Genomic DNA, 18,802 nt, shown 5'->3' with positions numbered 1-18,802 from the left:
CACACACACACACACACACACACACACACACACACACACACACACTTGCTCTCCCTCACACACACACACTGTCTACAGGATGAATTTATATTTGCAGATACATTTTATTTTATTCAAAAAGCACACAATTTATAGACAGTCAGAATATAAATTCCTACTTTAGAAATAAAATCAGTCTGACTCCAAACTAAAACACCAAACAGATTCTAAACAAGGTCTAACACCTAACATGCATTGTCTGACCTGAAATGTCATCTTTTCTTTGCACTGATGAAACTTTTAGTTCTCAAGACTGTGACTTAAAAGGAATTTGAGGATATAATCTCCATTTTAATCAATTAAAACCTTCTAACTGATTAAAGATTTAACAGGGTCTTAGGTCTGTTTAGTACATCCTCATGAGTGGTGTGAACCTTTGATCTTTTACTCATAAATTCTATGCCTGATACTACCTTTCTCACTAACACCTGAAGAAGGACTGAGGCTCTGAAAGCGTGTGTTTCTAAATAAACCTGTTGGACTATAACTTGGTGTCATGTGATTTCTGAGTCCAATGCTGGCACCTCTGCATCATGCATACACAATACAGGTAGTTCTGCTATAACGTGTGTTTTGTTAACGTGAATTGGCTGTAATGTGATTGATGAATAGTGGACGCTGTTTGCCTAATGTAAGCTTTCTGTTGTGCAGATAGTGATTTTCTATAGCAATTTCCCTATTATGCGATTTTCTGCAGCGCAAGGTCATGCAAGAACACAACTATTGCGTTATAGGAGAACTACCTGTAACCAAGGAATGCTTGTATGTAGGCAGACATTTCTATAGCAAAATAATGGTAACAAAAGTAAGCTGGATTTTCATCAAAACATTTTATCTCTATAAATTTGCAAATAATTTATTGGACAAATATAAAAGAGGAAGAAAGCCATTGGAAAGATTTATTTTTATTTGGTTATTGATATTTCAGTAGTGGTTTCTAAACTTAAACCCTCCTCTTGGACCTGGCTTTTAAAAATTAATTATAACAGTCAGGAAATGATAAGTATTTGGGAAACATAATTAAAATAAACTGCAAGTGAGCAATGCTGCCTGTTGCTCAAGTCTCCAATTTTCCTCATTCTTTTATGTTGAATAGATGAGCCGCAATGATTTGTTGAGGAGGGAACTGTTAATTTATAAATAACTTTGAAAAAGTTTCTGCTCAATTACTGCTTTCCAGCACTTGCCAGAAACAGGACCCTCCTCCCATTTTCTCCCACAATAAAAACACACAGCTCTAAAAATTAAAGGAGGAATATACATTGGGTCTCAAGTTCTGAGGTTCTAGTCTGAAGGTAATCATTTGTCTCTTGCGGTCTCTCTCCAATTTAGGGAAAGGATGCTTTTTCCATTTCAATTCTTCTGTTTTTTTTCTCACGGTACTGCTGCAATCATTGGATTGTGTCTTTGGAGGAGTGGGACAGAGGAAACCTGCAGTTGGAGGATCTGGAGCAATAAGCAAAAGACAAACAGAATCTGTGATTGGATGAGCGGTTCTCTCTTGTGTTTTCTGGTTTTCCAGTTAAAGTATGCACATTTTCCTACTTTGAATGAGATGTCTTCATCCATGTCTGCAATTTGGCATCTCTATATTACTGGAGGAACCTTAATGTGACATAACAGTGTGAGGGGCGGAGGGGTGCTAGCTTGAATTAAGCTTTCTCTCTTTCACTGGCTACTTGCCTTCGTTTTGAGGGTGAATTCGCCTGTTGCCCATCTGTACTTTGAACTCTGTTCTTGATGATAGTGAAGCTTCTGGCGAAGCATGGAAAACTGGCAGCCATTGGATGTTACTGTCAGTAACTTTTTGAAAATGGTGAGTTCTGATACCTCTCCATTAGTTTTACATCAAAATGTGGGTTAGTAGTCTCTTGTGAACCATGAAACGTATTCAACTCTGAACATTCTAAACTACGGCAAGAGTAGTTAGTTACATAAAGATTTTTATTCATTGGCGTTGGTCACATTAAGTATTCAGCTGTTTTAGAAATAGTTGACTTGAAGCCACACACAAAACTTTTGTATTAATATATTGCATGCACATAAACATCGCAGTTTAATATGGAAAAGTAATAATCTCGTTTACAAACTGGGGGAAATAATGACATTGTGCAAGTGATTTGAGAGGGATTTGTCTCTGCCACTGACATAAGGATATTTTTGCACCAATGTAGTTTACTTAATCACTTTTTTATCAGTGGTTTTGTAATCTTAAAAAAAGTTGAGGATTTTCACATTCTTTCATAGATAAATGGAAGGCATTTGCTTATTTGCCTTCCCCACTGTCACTGCCAATGAAACATTTACATGCCAATGAATAGTGAGTGGAGAGAATTCTTTCCTATACCGCTGTGTAATATTAACTGCATAAGCTTTGTCTCTCAATGTTTGCTGATGCCTTGCAGCAAGTCATGTAGAAGTTAGAAATATATTTATTAACATTTACGGTGTAGTGCCTGGAAGAGTGTCAAATCTAACTGTGAGGTACATTTGTTAGCATTTATGCAATTGACTAACAAAGTGTTTTTTTTTAATATCTAATTTAACATTAATTAGAATTCACCTTTATGATTTATGTGCATCAGAGGTTAGATGACATAGCTGGTAGTGGTCTATGCCTTCGGCAACTACTACTTAGCTCTTAAGACTGGGTTTCATTTGATGGAGGAGGAAGTGATGAGTGAATTTTATTTCCAACAGCTGGTGAGGACCACAGTTGCCTCTCATTTCATAAGTTGTTCTTTCTTAAATTTGAAGCGGAAAGATTTTACTGGTATCAATTTAGAAACTTGTGGCTTGGAGACAGGAGACTAGAGAAAATATGATTTTTTTTTAATGTTTTGTTTTATAAACTTGGATTTATTATCTTCTACTGAATATTGCTTGTTGTATCCAGAGATTCCGAATTTATTTTAAAAAAGCAAAGACTATCACAACATAAGTTTAAAGTCTTTTGAAGTTGTTCAGTGTGATACAGAAAAGAATAGGTATTGCAGTTGAGTTAAATATAAACAAATTGTGCAAGCTTTACCCCTGCTGTTGGAAAATACTCTTGTCCCCTTTAATTATTTTTGATTCCTTAGTTCCCAAGATTGTAAATGGCATTTTAATAAAATAGTATGCACCTTTTCTGAGACTGAGGTTCTGATGTGGACAGATTCATGTAGGAGTCTTTGCATGATTACTTGCCCTAAAATGGTAACAAATCCCAAGGAACAGGTATTCTCTTGTATGACAAAATCAATTATACCTATTAATTTCTTAAATAGTAGATCTCTGATTGGAATTGCTGGTGGTGGGAGGGGACATGAATTATAAAAGTGCTTTTGTTTATTTATATTGTCTAGCTGAAAGTATGGGCAAGTACTTTGCTTGCAGGCCTAAGAACAATATTATGCAGGGAGGCAGAGGTTGCATGACTGTCTGAGATGATTGACTTACTTTCTCTTTCTGTAATAGTAAGTCCTGTACACAGAAAAAGATGGGGCAGTTGAGTAACTTGCTCCTAGGGGATAATTGCAAGTGGTTTAATTAGGTGATGATTCCTTTAACAGACTGGTAGGTAATGTGGTGATTTGGCTGGAGGCATAAACCCATGTCTGTCTACACAAAATGTCATCGTTGCATCACTCTGCTGTTTTTGCCCAATGTTCAGTGTGGTTAGAAAGCCTAGACCAAAGATAAAGCCCGTCTTCACTGCTTACAAAAAAAATACCCTACATACAGCAGAACAAAACCGGATGTGAAGGATTTGAAAAATTGCTGAGGTGAAAGACAAAAGTTTTTGGCTTTTTTGACCTTCTCATCATTTTTTTCAGAACTTCAAGACTGAAGATTTCCAAGAGCAGTGGTTAATTGACCTTCATTACTGCTTCAGACTCTACCTTACAACACAGCACAGAAATTCAGCTAATTTTGCAGTAACCTATTGAAATGTAAGAAATTCAGCAAAATAGTGGTACCTGCTCTTAAGAAATGCTACATCAAAAACCAATTAGATATGAGGGTCTTGCAGCGCTATAACTTTACAAACATATGAAATAAATACCGTGTGCTTCGATGTTGCTCAGGATAGAAATCTTTAGCTTGAAACCATAGGGATAGCAATGGTTCATTTGTTTGATACTGAAAATTAGATATACCCATTGGTTGAGAGTGGTGTAGCATTTTTCGAGATTAATGCAGTTTTATTCTGTAAGTATGCATGGAGAATATTCTATACTCCATATTATTCACAAGAAATTTGTTTGCAATAATATTTCCAGACTGTCCTCAGTGAAAGTGTAAAGATTTTGATAAACTTGCAGAACTGTCTTTTCATTGCAGTTTCTTGAGAACCAATTGCACGTGTGCCTGAAAATGTATCCTAGCTACTTTCAAACTTATTTCTGTCTCTCTGACCAAAGTCATTTTTGTCACATTCCATTAATACTTTAGTGGTGACAGAAAAACTTGCAGCTTTCTTTGTAAAAATGCAACTTGATTCTTTCCAGAATTTTCAACTGTGAATCTTGATTATGTATCCTTTCACCGATCAATCTGTATGACAGTTCCTTTTTAATGGCAAGAATTTACTTGTTTTTGTTGTGAACATGTATTTTGTTACAGAAATAAAAAAATCTTTATTGAAAATGTATATATTGATTTAATAAAAACTACAAAAATAATCTTTAATAATGAGACATTTCTGATACAGAAAGTTGTTTTAACAGGGCAACAATAAATATTTCCAGATACATTTAAACATAGGTGAAGCAGGTCTATAACTATTATAACAAAGAGCAAGTCATGCAAGTTGTGCAGTACCATCAAATAATATTGTTCAGTAGCGTAACATTTATTGTATTTGCATGAACCAAAGGTGCTTGCAGCATAATAGCTAATTGCTGTAGTTTGAAATTTTTTCTAAATGTGAAAGATAATACTGTACCTTGGGTGCTTGCAAGTGAGTGGTTAGGTGATATTTAATCTACATATATTACATTGTTTTACAGTAATGAAAAGATATATTGGTTATATATAATTTAATGTGAATTATCCAGTTATGTGGGATTAAGCAATTTTAATAAAACAGACAAGTAGAGTTAATTTAAATTTACAAATAATTGTAATTAGAAGTAGCCTAATATAAATGAAGGTATAACATTACTTCATCCTAACACATCCTATTATATCCAATTGTCAGATTTTTACCTCTCTGCTGGAGAGATTCAATGGAAATGTATCTTTCGCTAGATTTGTTTACCAGCTACAAGAGCAAGGGCAGCAGATGTAAAGAAACACCAGGACTTGTAAGTTCCCTTCCAACTGCACACCATCCTGACTTGGAACTATGTTGCTGTTTCTTCAGTGTCACTGGATCAAAATCCTGGAACTCCCTCCCTGTCAGCACTGTAGGTGTCCTAACGCTCTAAGGACTGCAACAGTTCATGAAGGTAGCTCACCACCACCTTCTCAGGCAATTAGGGAAATATATATTAGCCAGCAACTCCTACACCCCATGAACGAAGAAAAGTGTTGATTATTACTATCAACAAGAAAATCTGAGAGGGGTTGGTTGTTTGAAGGATGGCAATAGTGTTCAAATTTATATATTCATTACATATGCATCTTTCAGTTGAATGATTTTGGTTTAATGTTTTCTTAGATATGGGTGGCCCCAAAGATTTAGTTGCCTAAAATAAACTCCTTGATTCTGTGGCAATGAATAGAGTAAGTATAAATTTAAGTTTATATACTTTTATTGTACTTTTTAACTTTTTCAATAATACTCAACCATTTAAATTTCTCTCACTGGTTGGTTTGAGTGTCTTAACATTAATGAACTGCTAACATGATTAATTGAATATAGTCCAGTTAATTGTTTCATTTGGGTTATTATGTAGTAGTACAAGTTTGAATTGGTACTAAATTAATAAAGATAAGCAGAATATAAGAAACCAGTAAGGTGTGGAGTTGATTAGGAGTTGATAGTTGCAATGGGCCTACAAATAAATTTAAAATCAATACAGTGTGGAGCTAGAGGAACACAGCAGATCTGGTGTTCCTCTAGCTCCACACTTTATTGACTCGGAGTCCAGCATCTGCAGTTCTTGCTATCTCCAAATACATTTAAAGGATTAAAGTGTGTTTAATTTAATCACCTTTTTAAGATAGCTTAATTTAACAAAGTTATTGGAGAGTCTTGTATACAATGTGAAGTCTTGGACACTTGGTGTCTGAAAATGACTACACTTGCACAATGTGTCTGCCAATGTACTGAGGAAGAAAACAGGACGACCATTCATTGGAAGTAGGAAATGGAGTTGGTGCAAGTGGGTCAATGCCTGCTCGAGTTTAAAAGGCTGTGATTTAACATTTTTTCAGCATTTATGAAAGGTTTGGAAATAGAGATGATTTCCTATTCATTTCTTTGACCTAGGTGTTAAATCAACCAATCTAGAATTATCACGGTGATGAAAGCAGTTAGAGAAATGTTGCTATTTGAGAGGATTCCTGGAACATGGAAAATATTCCCAGAAAAAGTTCACAGTAAACACTAATGTAGGACACTTCTTAATAAATGTTAGTAGAGAAAGGTGAAAGGTGATAGAGATGAGAAAGGTTGGTCAGCTACATTTACAAAGCTGAGATTTCATCCTGAAAGCTGTGAATATTTTTGGACATAACAGGGGAAATAAATGAAGTAACATGTATCAAAAATTAAAATGAATAGAATTACTAAACAGGTGTAATGAGCTGCATGTTAAATTCACAATGATTTTCAAATGAAATTGTTGATATGAGGAAAATAAATTGATGTGAGGAAAAAATAACCTTAAGAGACCTGTTTAACCCAGGTTGGTCAAAAATATGCAATATCTTAGCTGTGAAAATTGTCAGTAACTACAGCAACAAACAGGTTAGTGGACTGGTCAACGTAGAATTGGAGGTGAAATATTTTGGAAAGAAAAACTAGAGAAAATATATTTTAATGCTAAAACTTTCAAAAGAGAATCTGAACAGAAATCTTTGGTTTCATAAGTAGGGATGTAATGTCTAAAAGCAGGGAGAATGTTAAATATGAATGATTATCTGGTTAGACTTCAATAAGACTTGCAATAAGTCATGGAACTGTTGCGGTTGTGCAAGTGGGATACATGAGAGAGATAGAGAGGAGTAGAGACTAGGGAAACTAGCTGTTACGTATCCAAAATCATGAAAGCTTTTGAAAAGGGTAATAAGGAAAAGCAATTTCTAATTGTAGTGAATTCATAACTAAGATGATAAATTGTTGTCCAACATAAAATCCACGTGGACTGAAGGGGCAGGTAGGTTTACAAAAATGGCTTTCGGGATTTGAATCCCATCCCAGAATCCATGTAGTTTTTATAGGGAATGTGGATAAAATATGAAAATTACGATTTTTAAATGGTGTGGATACTGCAGAGTTGACACTGGCCTATGGGGAGAAATGGCGGCCACTAGTAATATAACAACTGTTACATTTAGATGATATAGTAGTAAAATATTTTTTGGTGTTATTTAATAGCTGTAATCTATATCCTGGTTTTAATGTCTCAAGAACATGTGTCCAAATGTACTTGACTCCGTAAGCCTTGGTGAAGTGCACAGGGAACCAGTACAATTCCATAAACTGAATTTGGCACATTTTCACTACGTACGTTATTGGTTACAATCCTGTGTCACTACTTATTCTTTTGGTCTAGCTTTGGAGGTCTTTGAAGTGTGTGGTCTCATGTTGTAGGAGAACTGTTTAGAATTTCCAGTGTTTCCCAGGAGCTGAACATGCTGAAGTTTACTCACTGTGGATAAAATTAGACATGTAAAAACATAATTTATTGATTGTACAATAATGTTTCTATGTAAGTATCTGTTTTGTTAAATTATTTTCATGATTCAAGATATTTCTCTCTTATGTACTTGGCAACAGAGAGGGCTCCTCTGGTGCAGCACTAGTATCCCTACCGTTGAGTCAGAAGGTCTGGATTCAATACGTTCTGTATAATGCTATCTGTGAGCAGGTTGATTAGGAAAAATGTCTGTATTTGGCAATGGAAGTACAAACCAGATAACCTTCGAGACGTTCATTGGTGTAATTTGAGCCTCTTGATAAGCTGCTTCCAAATTCCAGCTCTTAATGTGTCAGCTTGTTGCATTTAAAAATTAGCCATGAAGATTTCTGCTTCTACACTCTTTCTGGACTATCTCATTTGAAAGAGATCTCCACTGCGTCCCCCTCCCCAATACTTTTGCTGATCACTGTTCGTGGCCCAAGTTACTGATCCCTCTACTGAAGGATATAAATGCATTATTCTATCTAGGCCCCACAATTCCAAAGAAAACATTCTCAACTTATTCAATCTTAATGTATAGCTAAAATTCTCAATACTTGGTTAAAATCTCAAAATTTCTGACTGCAGCCTATATAGAAGGACAAGAAGTGTACACCATACTCTTGCTCTGTAGCAACTAGGGTTTTATACAGTTCCAACATAACATTCTTGTTGTATATAAAAGTAAGTGTTGACATTTCAGTTTGTTCTGTTTCCCGTCAGGCATGAACCCTTTATTTCCCTACCCATGTCAGTATGCTAGCATTCAAACAGCTGTCATTAGTTCACTCTAAACTTGTATAAAACCGTGCTTCAACTTCCACTTGCAGCACTGTATCCAGTCTAGGTGCTGCACTTTAGGGAAGATGGGAATACTTTGGATAGAGTATGGAAAAACTTCGTGAGAATGGTCCTCCAGATGAGGAACTTGAATTATGTAGATTCATTGAAGAAATTGAGACAGCTGTCCTTGGAAATGAGGTTGAAAGGAGATTTGATAGAGGTATTCAAAATTGTGAGCATTCTGGATGGAGTAGGTAGGGATAATTTCCTACTGATGGCAGAATCGAGTATAAAAAGGCACAGATTTAAGAGCATTTACAAAATAAACATTGGAGACAGAAGGAGAAGTCTTTTCAAACAGAGAGTATTTAAATTCTGGACTGCACTCCCTGACAATGTGGATTCTGGTCCAGTTGAGGCATTTGACTGGAAATTTAATTCTTATATGTAAAAGATGGCGTACAGGGGAGAAGGGAAGGCAATGGACCAAAGTGCATTTCTCAGTTGGACAGAATAGTCTCCTCAGTTGTAACAATTGTGATTCTGTGATCTCCCATCCTGATACAACACAATGTCTGCAGTTCAAGCTCCAGCTCAACAGCTCTGATGTGAAGTTTCTCCCACCTGTCTTTTTTTTTTCCCAGTGGTGATTTGCCATTGCCTTCCACTCTTAGGACCAGAGCAAGAGGAAAGGTCCTAAGTCTACCTCAGTTGGAATGGAATTTTAACTTAAGGTCTTGGCATCATTCTGAATCATACATTAGCAAACTAAACAGCTGAGCCAACCTGCCCCTCCCGTCAGTGTATATGTGACAGAGTTGTTAGGAAATTACCAGTGAATAGGGTTGCCTTACACCTTGGTAATGATATGGCAGAAGAGAACGCCTCGCCCATAATCACAAAATGCTCGAATGAGATGAAAGAGACAGAACAAATACCGGCACTAGTTCCAGAATTTTCCTTTGTGTGTGGTGACCAGAGCAATACCTAACAAAGATGATCAGCAGAGGTCAAAGTGATACCACAAACAGTTCTTAGAGTCACTGAGACTTTCTTTAAAGATGTGGATAACTCAAAATAAGTATTGAGGAAATCTTGGTTAATTGAACCTTGAAAAGCAAATCCGGAGTTACACAAACTGAGGCTAAAAGAGTTCCAGAGTGCTAAAAATGAGGAAGTCAGAGATTTCTACATAAACCTGCCAAAGAAAAGTGGATGGTTATTCAGCTAGTGATATTGCCCTGATATTGTAAAGAGATAGAATGCAGGTAGCCAATTAAATTCATATAGTAGGGCATGTAAGAATAGAGAACATGCAAGCATTGAGACATAGCATTTTTCTTGGCCATGTGTCCACAAAGATTTAATGCAATTCTGTAAAACATGTCAATTATGTCAGGTTATGAGAAAACCTCAACATATAATCAGACTGGGACCATTACTACCCATACCAGCTTTTGAAGACCCATTCAATAGGGTATTAGACTGTTGGATTGTTGCCAAAAACAAAAGCAGGACACCACTGTATGCTTATAATAATGGATATAAATTGGTTTCCAGAATCTTTTCCAACAGTTAAAGTAGTGTAACAAAAGTAAAACTCAATTTTTCACTCATTATAGACTGCCGGTCGAAATACACTTGGATCAATGTTTCAACTTTACGTCTTAAAAACTTTCAAGACATAAGCAGAAACTTGAATATAGTTGTACACCAAGTCCACAGCATATCAACCACAAGAGGAGCTTCACAGTGAAATCATCAGACTGAAAGCACGATTCAGTGGTCCATAAAGGTTTTTAAGAGGGTTAATAAAATAATCTGATAGACACTTCAGACCCTAGGAAGAAGAATCAGTTGTGTGATGCAAGTATGCTGAAACAATATTGCTGCAGAGAGGAAGGTAAGGAGTAAATACCGCAGGTAGTAAGGATAGTGGAACATGACAAAGGCAGTGAGCATGAAGCAGAAAGAGATGTAGACAATTCATCAAAATGAACCCCTGATTATCCACTTAGCCTGCCCTGAAATAATGGGACAGTTAGATACTGTATTCTTATACATAGAGGAAGGACAATGTAAATATCTGGTAAGATTAGATATCAATCTAATTATAGAAGGAAAGCTGTATAGATAAAGCAGGTGTATAATTTTAGCCATCATGATGTGAAGGAAACAGTACATAAAACATCATGTTTCTCTGGTCTTGGCTATAAGCAAGTTCAGGTGAAAGCACAGATTCAATACACATTAGAAAATCAGTTAATTGAACCTAGCCGAATGAGTTCACAACCCTTAGAGATGAAATCACTCCTCACCTCTGTCTTAAATGTGTGACCCTCCTGTTAGACTCAACCACCAGTCGTCACTCCCTAATGAGAGAGCAGCCCCATGGTCCTCTGGTTACTTTATTCTGATTATGCCCTCTGGTATTAGACTTTTCCACAAGGGGAAACTATCTTTCTTCATATACTCTGTCAAATCCCCTAAGAATCTTGTACATTTCAATAACGTTGCCCGCATTTGCAGGGAGGTGATGGCCTAATGGTATTATCACTGGACTGTTAATCCAGAGACCCAGATAATGTTCTGGGGATCCAGGTTTGAATCCTGCCACAGCAGATGGTGGAATTTGAATTCAGTAAATATCTGGAATTAAGAATCTAATGATGACCATGAATCGATTGTCGGGAAAAACCCATCTGGTTCACTAATATCCTTTAGGGAAGGAAACTGCCATCCTTACCTGGTCTGGCCTGCAAGTGACTCTAGACCCACAGCAATGTGGTTGACTCTTAACTGCCATCTGGGCAATTAGGGATGGGCAATAAATGCTGCCTAGCCAGCAACACCCTCATCCCGTGAATGAATAAAGGAAAAAAAAAAATTCTTCTACATTCCAATGAATACAGGCTTGATCTACGCAACTTCTCCTTATAAGATGGTCACTCCACACCTGGGATCAGCTGAATGAACTTTCTCCGGACAGTTTCCAGTGCCGATATATATTTTAACTATGTTTCTTTTTACTTTGTTCTTAAGATTCTATACCATGGGTGGTGACATTAAACACTTCACTGTACTCCTGCACTTGAGTGCACATGACAATAAAAATCAAATCAAATAGGTCTTTCCTTAGATAATTGATCACAATATTCCAACTGTCATCTGACTAGTGTCTTGCATAGGTTTTTGAGGAAGAATTAATGTAAGTCTGAGTTCTGTGGTTTATATTGAGTAGGTTTTCATATTTATATCATAGTGAAACACACTTGAAAATGGTGTTTCATTTCCCAAGGACGGAAACATGTTGGGAATAGAGTCTTAAAAAACACTACGGAAAGGAAATTGGAACATGTAACCATTTGAGGAATTTCTGTTTTGAAGAAGGCTTAACATGTAACTTCTTGGAAATGAAAAGTCAAACAGATAAAATGCATGGTGATTCAGGTACTGTTTAGAAGAAGTCAGAAAACTTTGTAGAAAGCAGACAAGGAAGCTTTTAAGAGAGATAAGTGATGAGGTTTCTGGCTTTAATTATTGGACATAATTGGTTTGGAAGCAGTCCTGTGCTGCTAAGCAGCAGCATTTAAACTAAATTTGCTATTTCAGTATACATCTAAAGGAGGCAGTTGACAGAACAAACCTCCAAGAAGCTACCAGAAAAAATAAGGAATAAAGGCAAAATACCATGAATGTTGGAAATCTTAAATAAGCATATATGATGCTGGAAAAAATCAGCAGGTCTGCGAGAGTCCATGGTGACAGAAATAAAAGTCTCTTTCTGCAAAAGAAGAAACCTTGCAGAACAAGCTGTACAGATCTCTCAGTTAAGTGTCTTCTGGGAACCTAAGGAAATTGCAGAAACCAATATCCTTAGCTTCCCCGTGAAGTTCAGGTATCATCCTTGTAAACCGGCATTGAATTCCCTCCAGGGCCAAAACATCCATCCTAAGGTGTGGTGCCCCAATCTGCTCTCAGTACTCTAAGTGGGATCTAACTTGGGTTTTGTATGACTGCAGCGTAATGTCTGCATTCTTATACTCCAGACCTTTCGATATGAAAACCAGCAATTCATTAGCCTTATTGAATAATTTCTGTACCTGTTCATGGCATTTTTAAGAGCTTTGCACCTGACCCCTGAATCTCATTGGACATTCACTGTACTTAACTTTATGCCTTCTGAAAAAAAATCCCTGATCTTTCCCTTTTTCGGCCTAAAATGGAATAACCTCACATTTTCTTACATTAAAATCCACCTGCCATAACTTTGTACGTTCACCTAATCTATCAATATCGTATCGTCAACAGTCTACGATGCTGCCCAAATTTTGTATCATCAGCAAATTTGAATATTTGACTTTTCATGCCATAATCCAAGTCATTAATGAATACTATGATAATTGAGGCCCCAACATACATCCCTGCAGGATACCACTAGTCATGCCAATTTGAGCACATAGAACATAGAACAGTACAGCACACTACAGGCCCTTCGGCCCATGATGTTGTGCCGAACTCTTACCCTAAACCTAAGGTCTATCTAACCTCCAACCCTACCTTATACTATCATCCATATGCCTATCTAATCACCGCTTAAATGCTCCTAATAAGACCGACTCCACTACCCTCTCTGGCAATGCCTTCCACGCCCCTACCACTCTCTGAGTAAAGAATCTACCTCTGATGTCTCCCCTATATCTACCTACTCTCACTTTAAAACTATGCCCCCTCGTAATAGCTACCTCCACACTAGGAAAAAGTCTCTGGCTGTCCACTCTATCTATACCTCTGATCATGAGTACTCACCCATTATTCCAACGCTGTTTCTTGCCATTCAACTAATTTCCTATCCATGTCAGTAATTTGCCCTCAATTCTGCAGGCTTCCAACTCAGCTAATAGCCTCATGTGTGGACTTCATTAAAAGCTTTCTGGCAGTCATAAGAAACAAGATCTATCGATTTAGCTCTGTCAACCATTTTGTCACTTCTTCAAAAAATTCTAAGGCTTGTCAGTCATGACCTACCTTCATGAATCCATGTTGACTCTCTTTGAATAACTGAAATGTTTCGAGGTGATCAGTTACCCTCTCCTTGATTATAAACTCTGACAATTTCCCTACCACAGATGTTAGGCTAACTGGTCTGTAATTCCCCAGTTCCTGTCAGTCTCCCTTCTTAATGAGCACAGTGAGATGAGCAAGTTTCTAATCTACAGTTATAATGCCTGAATCCAGGGAACTCTGAAAGACTATGGTTAGGGCATCTGCAGTGTGCTCTGCTGCCTTCTTTAACACCCATGGATGGAAACCATCAGGTCCTGGGGATTTGTCTCTCTTCAGTTCCATTAATTTCCTGGTTATTTATTTACTTAAACTAATTTTATTTAGACCCTGTCCCTGATCATCTGTTAATTTCTTTGGAACTTCAACAAGCTATCCTCCTTTTCTGCTGTGAATACTGGAAAAAAAACATTCAGCATGTCTGCCATTTCCCATTGATAATAACCCCACCTCAGCCTTTAGTGGGCTAATAGTACTCTTATTAAACCACTTTATTTTTATATAACTATGAAATTTCTTCTTATTGTCTTTTATGTCCCTTGCAAGTTTCCTTTCATAATTCTTTTTGCTGCTATTATAAGCTGCTTTGTGGCCTTTTTGGTCTTTGTATTTATCCCATTCTGGGATCTGTACTGTTCTTTGTGTTTTTATAAGCCCGTTCTTTTAATTTTATGTTGTCCCTCAATTCTTTAGATGTCTGTGGCTGTTTTTTTTCAGGTGGAGCTTTTCCTTTTCATGGTACAAACTGCTTCTGAATAGCATTAAATGTTTCTTTGAACACTCTCCACTGTTCCTTGTTTGTTTTACCTATTAGCAGTTTACTGTGAACAGTCTCTGCCTTATCCCATTAAAGTTTGCCTTATTTAAATCCAAAATTCCAGTATCCAATCTTTGCTTATCTGTTACAAGCACTACATGAAACTTGATCAAGTTATGATCACTGTTTGATAAATGCTCACGAACAACCAGATCACCAATTAAATCAGGCTCATTGCTCATTACTAAATCCAATATTGCTTATCCCCTTGTTGCATTCAAGAGATATAGCCATAGGAAACTATCCCCAACACACACTACAAATTCACAACCTTTCTGGTAAGTGCTTGTCTGTCTCTCCCAATTTATGTTAAGATTAAAATCACGCATTAGTACGAGAGTAATAGAGATATACAGCATGAAAACAGACCCTTTGGTCCAACTCATCTATGCTGACCAGATATCCTATATAAATCTAGTCCCATTTGTCACCGTTTGGCCCATATCCCTCTACCCTCTAAACCCTTCCTATTCATATACCCATCCAGGTGCCTTTTAAATGTTGTAATCATATCAGCCTCCACCACGTCCTCTGGCAGTTAATTCCATATACGCACCACCCTCTGCATGAAAATGTTGCCCCTTAGGTCCCGTTTATATCTTTCTCCTCTCACCTTAAATGTCTGCCCTCTAGTTTTGGATTCCCCTACCCCAGAGAAAAGACCTTGCCTATTCACCCTATCCATGCCCCTCATGATTTTATAAACCTCTATAAGGTCACCCCTCAGCCTCTGATGCTCCTTGGAAAATAGCCCTAGCCTATTCAGCCTCTCCCTATAGTTCAAACTGTCCAACCCTGGCAACATCCTCATAAATCTTTTCTGAACCCTTTCCAGTTTCACAACATCCTTCCTATTGCAGGGAGATCAGAATTTTGCAAAGTACTCCAAAAGTGGCCTAACCAATGTCCTGAACAGCTGCAACATAACATCCCAACTCTTATACTCAATGCACTGACCAATAAAGGCACACATTTCAAATGCTTTCTTCACTATCCTATCTACCTGTGACTCCACTTTCAAGGAACTATGAACCTGCGCTCCAAGGTCTCTTTATTCAGTAACACTCCCCAGGACCTTACCATTAAGTGTATCAGTCCTGCCCTCATTTGCCTTTCCAAAATGCAGCATCTCACATTTATCTAAATTAAACTCCATCTGCCACTCCTCAGCCCATTGGCCCATCTGATCAAGATGGTTCTGCCTTTGCTACATAGTTGCCTAATTTCAGCATTTATACCATTTAGCACTTTTCAGCTGCTACCAGCTGGTCTATATATGATAGCTATTGTGATTTTAGTTCCTTTACAGTTCCTCTGTTCTACTCATCAGGTCTTCACCAGGTGCATTCCCTTCATTACATCCTCCCTCACAACAGAAGTGATTCTGTTTGTAATCAGTAATGCTACTCCGCCCTTCTGTGTTTAGTTTCCAGTCCTGACCATCCTGTAGCTATTTCTCTGTAATGGCTACTATATCATAGATTCCAATTTGGGCTGGCAGCTCATTTAATTTGTTCCTTACACACCGTGCATTTGTTCTCAAAAAAACTCTAATTCTGGCTATATCCTCTATTCTGTCCTTTAGCATATTTTTATTATTTCTCACTCCTGTACTTCCTATTGATAGCCCTGTCTTGTTCATTAGACTGGCCCTACTTGTTCATCCTATTAACCCCTACCTTCTCCTTACATGCTGACTTGCTGGTCGGGTTCCACTACCCAGTCAAATTAGTTTAAACCCTTCCAAGTGGCAGTAGCAAACATCCCTGCAAGAATATTGTTGCCCCTCCATTCAGGTGCAACCCGTATAGCTCCAAACTGTCCTGGAAGAGAGCCCTCTAATCTAGATATCTGAATCCCTTCCTCCTACACCAGCTCTTTAGCCATGTATTCATCTGTACAATTTTCCTTTCTCTTGCCTTGCTAGCATGTGGCATGGGAAGTAATCCCAAGGTTATAACCCTAGAAGTCCTGCTTTTTAACTTCCTGGCTAACTTCCTAAATTCCTTAAGCAGGAAGGGTGATGAGGTCCTACTGATGTCGTTAGTTCCAACGTGGACCATGACCTCTGGATTTTCACCCTCACCTTTAAGAATCTTCTGTACCCACTCAGAAACATCCTTGACACTGGCACCAGGGAGGCAACACACCATCATGGAATCTCGCTTGAGGCCACTGAAATGGCTATCTGTGCCCCGACTCGTTTCATTCTCTTCTAGACCGTACAAAACAGGAACAGGTGTAGGCTGTTCAGCCTCTTGAGCCTGTTTCACCATTTAACAGGATTATGGCTGATCAACATTCCACACGTCCACTTTCCTGCCCTTTCCCCATAACTTTTAATTTCCCCTATTGATCAAGAATCTACCTCATCCTGAAATATACACAAGGACTCTGCCCCTAACCCCCAAAGACACTCAAACCTCAGAGAAGAAATTCCTCATCATCTTGGTGTTAAATTGGTGTTCCTTTATTCTGAGATTATTCCCTCTAGTCTTAGGCTCTCCCATGTGAGGCCTTCACCCTGTTAAGCCCCTTAAGAATCCTTTACGTCTTTATGAGATCACTTCTCATTCATCTAAACTCCAGAATCCCAACATTTTAACCTTGGGTAACTTCTTCTCCTAGGTCAATCTCTCCATACCAGGGATCATCTTCATGAACCTTCTCTGAATTGCCTCCAATGAAATGATAGCTTTCCTTAAGTAAGGAAATCAAACCTGCTCACAGTAGTCTGGATGTGGTCCCACCAGCAAATTGTACAGTTGCAGTAAGACTTCTCTACTCTAATACTCCAACTCCCTTGAATTAAGGACCACCATTCCATTAGCCTTCCTGATTACCTGCTGCATCTGTGTGCTAGCTTTCTGTGTTTTGTGCACCCTTTGTGTTTCAACTTTCTGCAGTTTCTCTCCATTTTAATAATATTTTATTCTTCCTTCCAAAATGAAGGAACAACTTCACATTTTCCCACAGTATACTTCATTTGTTGACTCTTTCCCCCCACATACTTGACCTAACGATACCTCTCTGTAAGCTTTATGTATCCCTTTCACAACTTACCTTTCCACCTATTTTTGTGTCATCTGCAAATCTGGCTACACATTCACATCCTTCATCTAAGTCATTAAGATATATTGTAAACAATTGCAATCCCAGCACTGATCCCTGTGGAACCCCACTGGTCACCGGTTACCAACCTGAAAAAGAACCCTTTACCCCCACTTGCCATTTCCTGCACATTAGCCAATTCGCTAACCAAGCCAATATACTACCACCAACTCAATGGGTTCATATGACTTAGCCTTTTGTGAGTTTCCTTACCATTGATGTGAGACTCACTGGCTTGTAATTCCCTGGTTTATCTATACCCCTTCTTTAAATATGGAATCTGTCCTCCAGTCCTCTGGCACCTCCTCTGTGACCAGAGACGAATTAGAAATTCGGTTCAGGGCCCCTGTAATTGCTCCCCCATCTTCTACAGTAGCTTAGGTCACTACTCATCTGGACCTGGAAGTTTGTCAACTTTCAAGCCAGCCTAAACCTCCAATACCTCTCACTCCCTATGTCAAACAGCTCAAGAACCTCACAGTCCCTCTTGCTGAATTCTGTACCTACATCCTCCTTCTCTAAAATGAAGACAGTTGTTAAGAAATCGTTTAACACCGTACCAATGTCCTCCAACTCCATGACAGAGTGCCCCGTTGATCCGAAATGGGCCTTACTCCTTTCCTGGTTATCCTCTTCCCCTTGATATACATTTTCTTTAAATTATAAAATATCTTGGGATTTTTCCTATTGTTACCTGCCTCTTTATTTTCATGCCCACTGTTTGCTCTCCTAATTGCTTTAAGGGTCCCCCTACAGTTTCTATACTCCATTAGATCCTCTGTTGATTTGCTCCCTTTGTACCTATTGAAAGCCTCTCTTTTCCTTCTGACTCACTCCTGAATATTAGCAGACAGCTAGGGTTCTGTGGGCTTGTGGTTTCTACATTTCACCCTAAAGGGAACATGTTCAGTGTGTACTCTCCCTATTTCCATTTTGAACGTCTCCGCCCCCACTGTTCTGCTGTAGGTTTACCCAGAAGTAGCTGTTCCCAGTCTACTTCAGTCAGGTCCTGCCTTATTTTAATCAAATCTGCCTTGCCCCAATTCAAAACCCTTTCTTTAAACTACCATCCTGTTTCTTTTCCATAACAAACTTAAAAAGTATAATGTTACGGTCACTGTCAATAAAATGCGCTCCTACTGCCACCTTGAAT

The 18,802-nt window shown here is 38.1% G+C and overlaps 2 protein-coding genes across 8 annotated transcripts in view; one reads left to right on the top strand and one right to left on the bottom strand.

Moving 5' to 3' along the window:
• tex10 (testis expressed 10) overlaps positions 1–4,671 on the top strand; it is a 97,501-nt gene extending 92,830 nt beyond the window's left edge. For all 7 annotated transcript variants that reach the window (XM_048616507.1, XM_048616503.1, XM_048616483.1 and 4 more), the window contains one exon: positions 3,858–4,671. In XM_048616507.1, the coding sequence (XP_048472464.1) occupies positions 3,858–3,971 (114 nt within the window). In that variant the 3' untranslated portion in view covers positions 3,972–4,671. The remainder of the gene's footprint in view (positions 1–3,857) is intronic.
• Positions 4,672–5,397: 726 nt separating this feature from the next.
• Positions 5,398–18,802, bottom strand: part of invs (inversin) — a 155,541-nt gene continuing 142,136 nt past the window's right edge. Inside the window, exon 14 of the mRNA XM_048608231.1 lies at positions 5,398–7,844. Coding sequence (XP_048464188.1) covers positions 7,732–7,844 — 113 coding nt within the window. The 3' untranslated portion in view covers positions 5,398–7,731. The remainder of the gene's footprint in view (positions 7,845–18,802) is intronic.

Source organism: Rhincodon typus, chromosome 2 (assembly GCF_021869965.1).
Source record: "Rhincodon typus isolate 14 chromosome 2, sRhiTyp1.1, whole genome shotgun sequence".
Classification (NCBI taxonomy): Eukaryota; Metazoa; Chordata; class Chondrichthyes; order Orectolobiformes; family Rhincodontidae; genus Rhincodon; species Rhincodon typus.
This window is presented reverse-complemented; position numbering and strand designations above follow the sequence as displayed.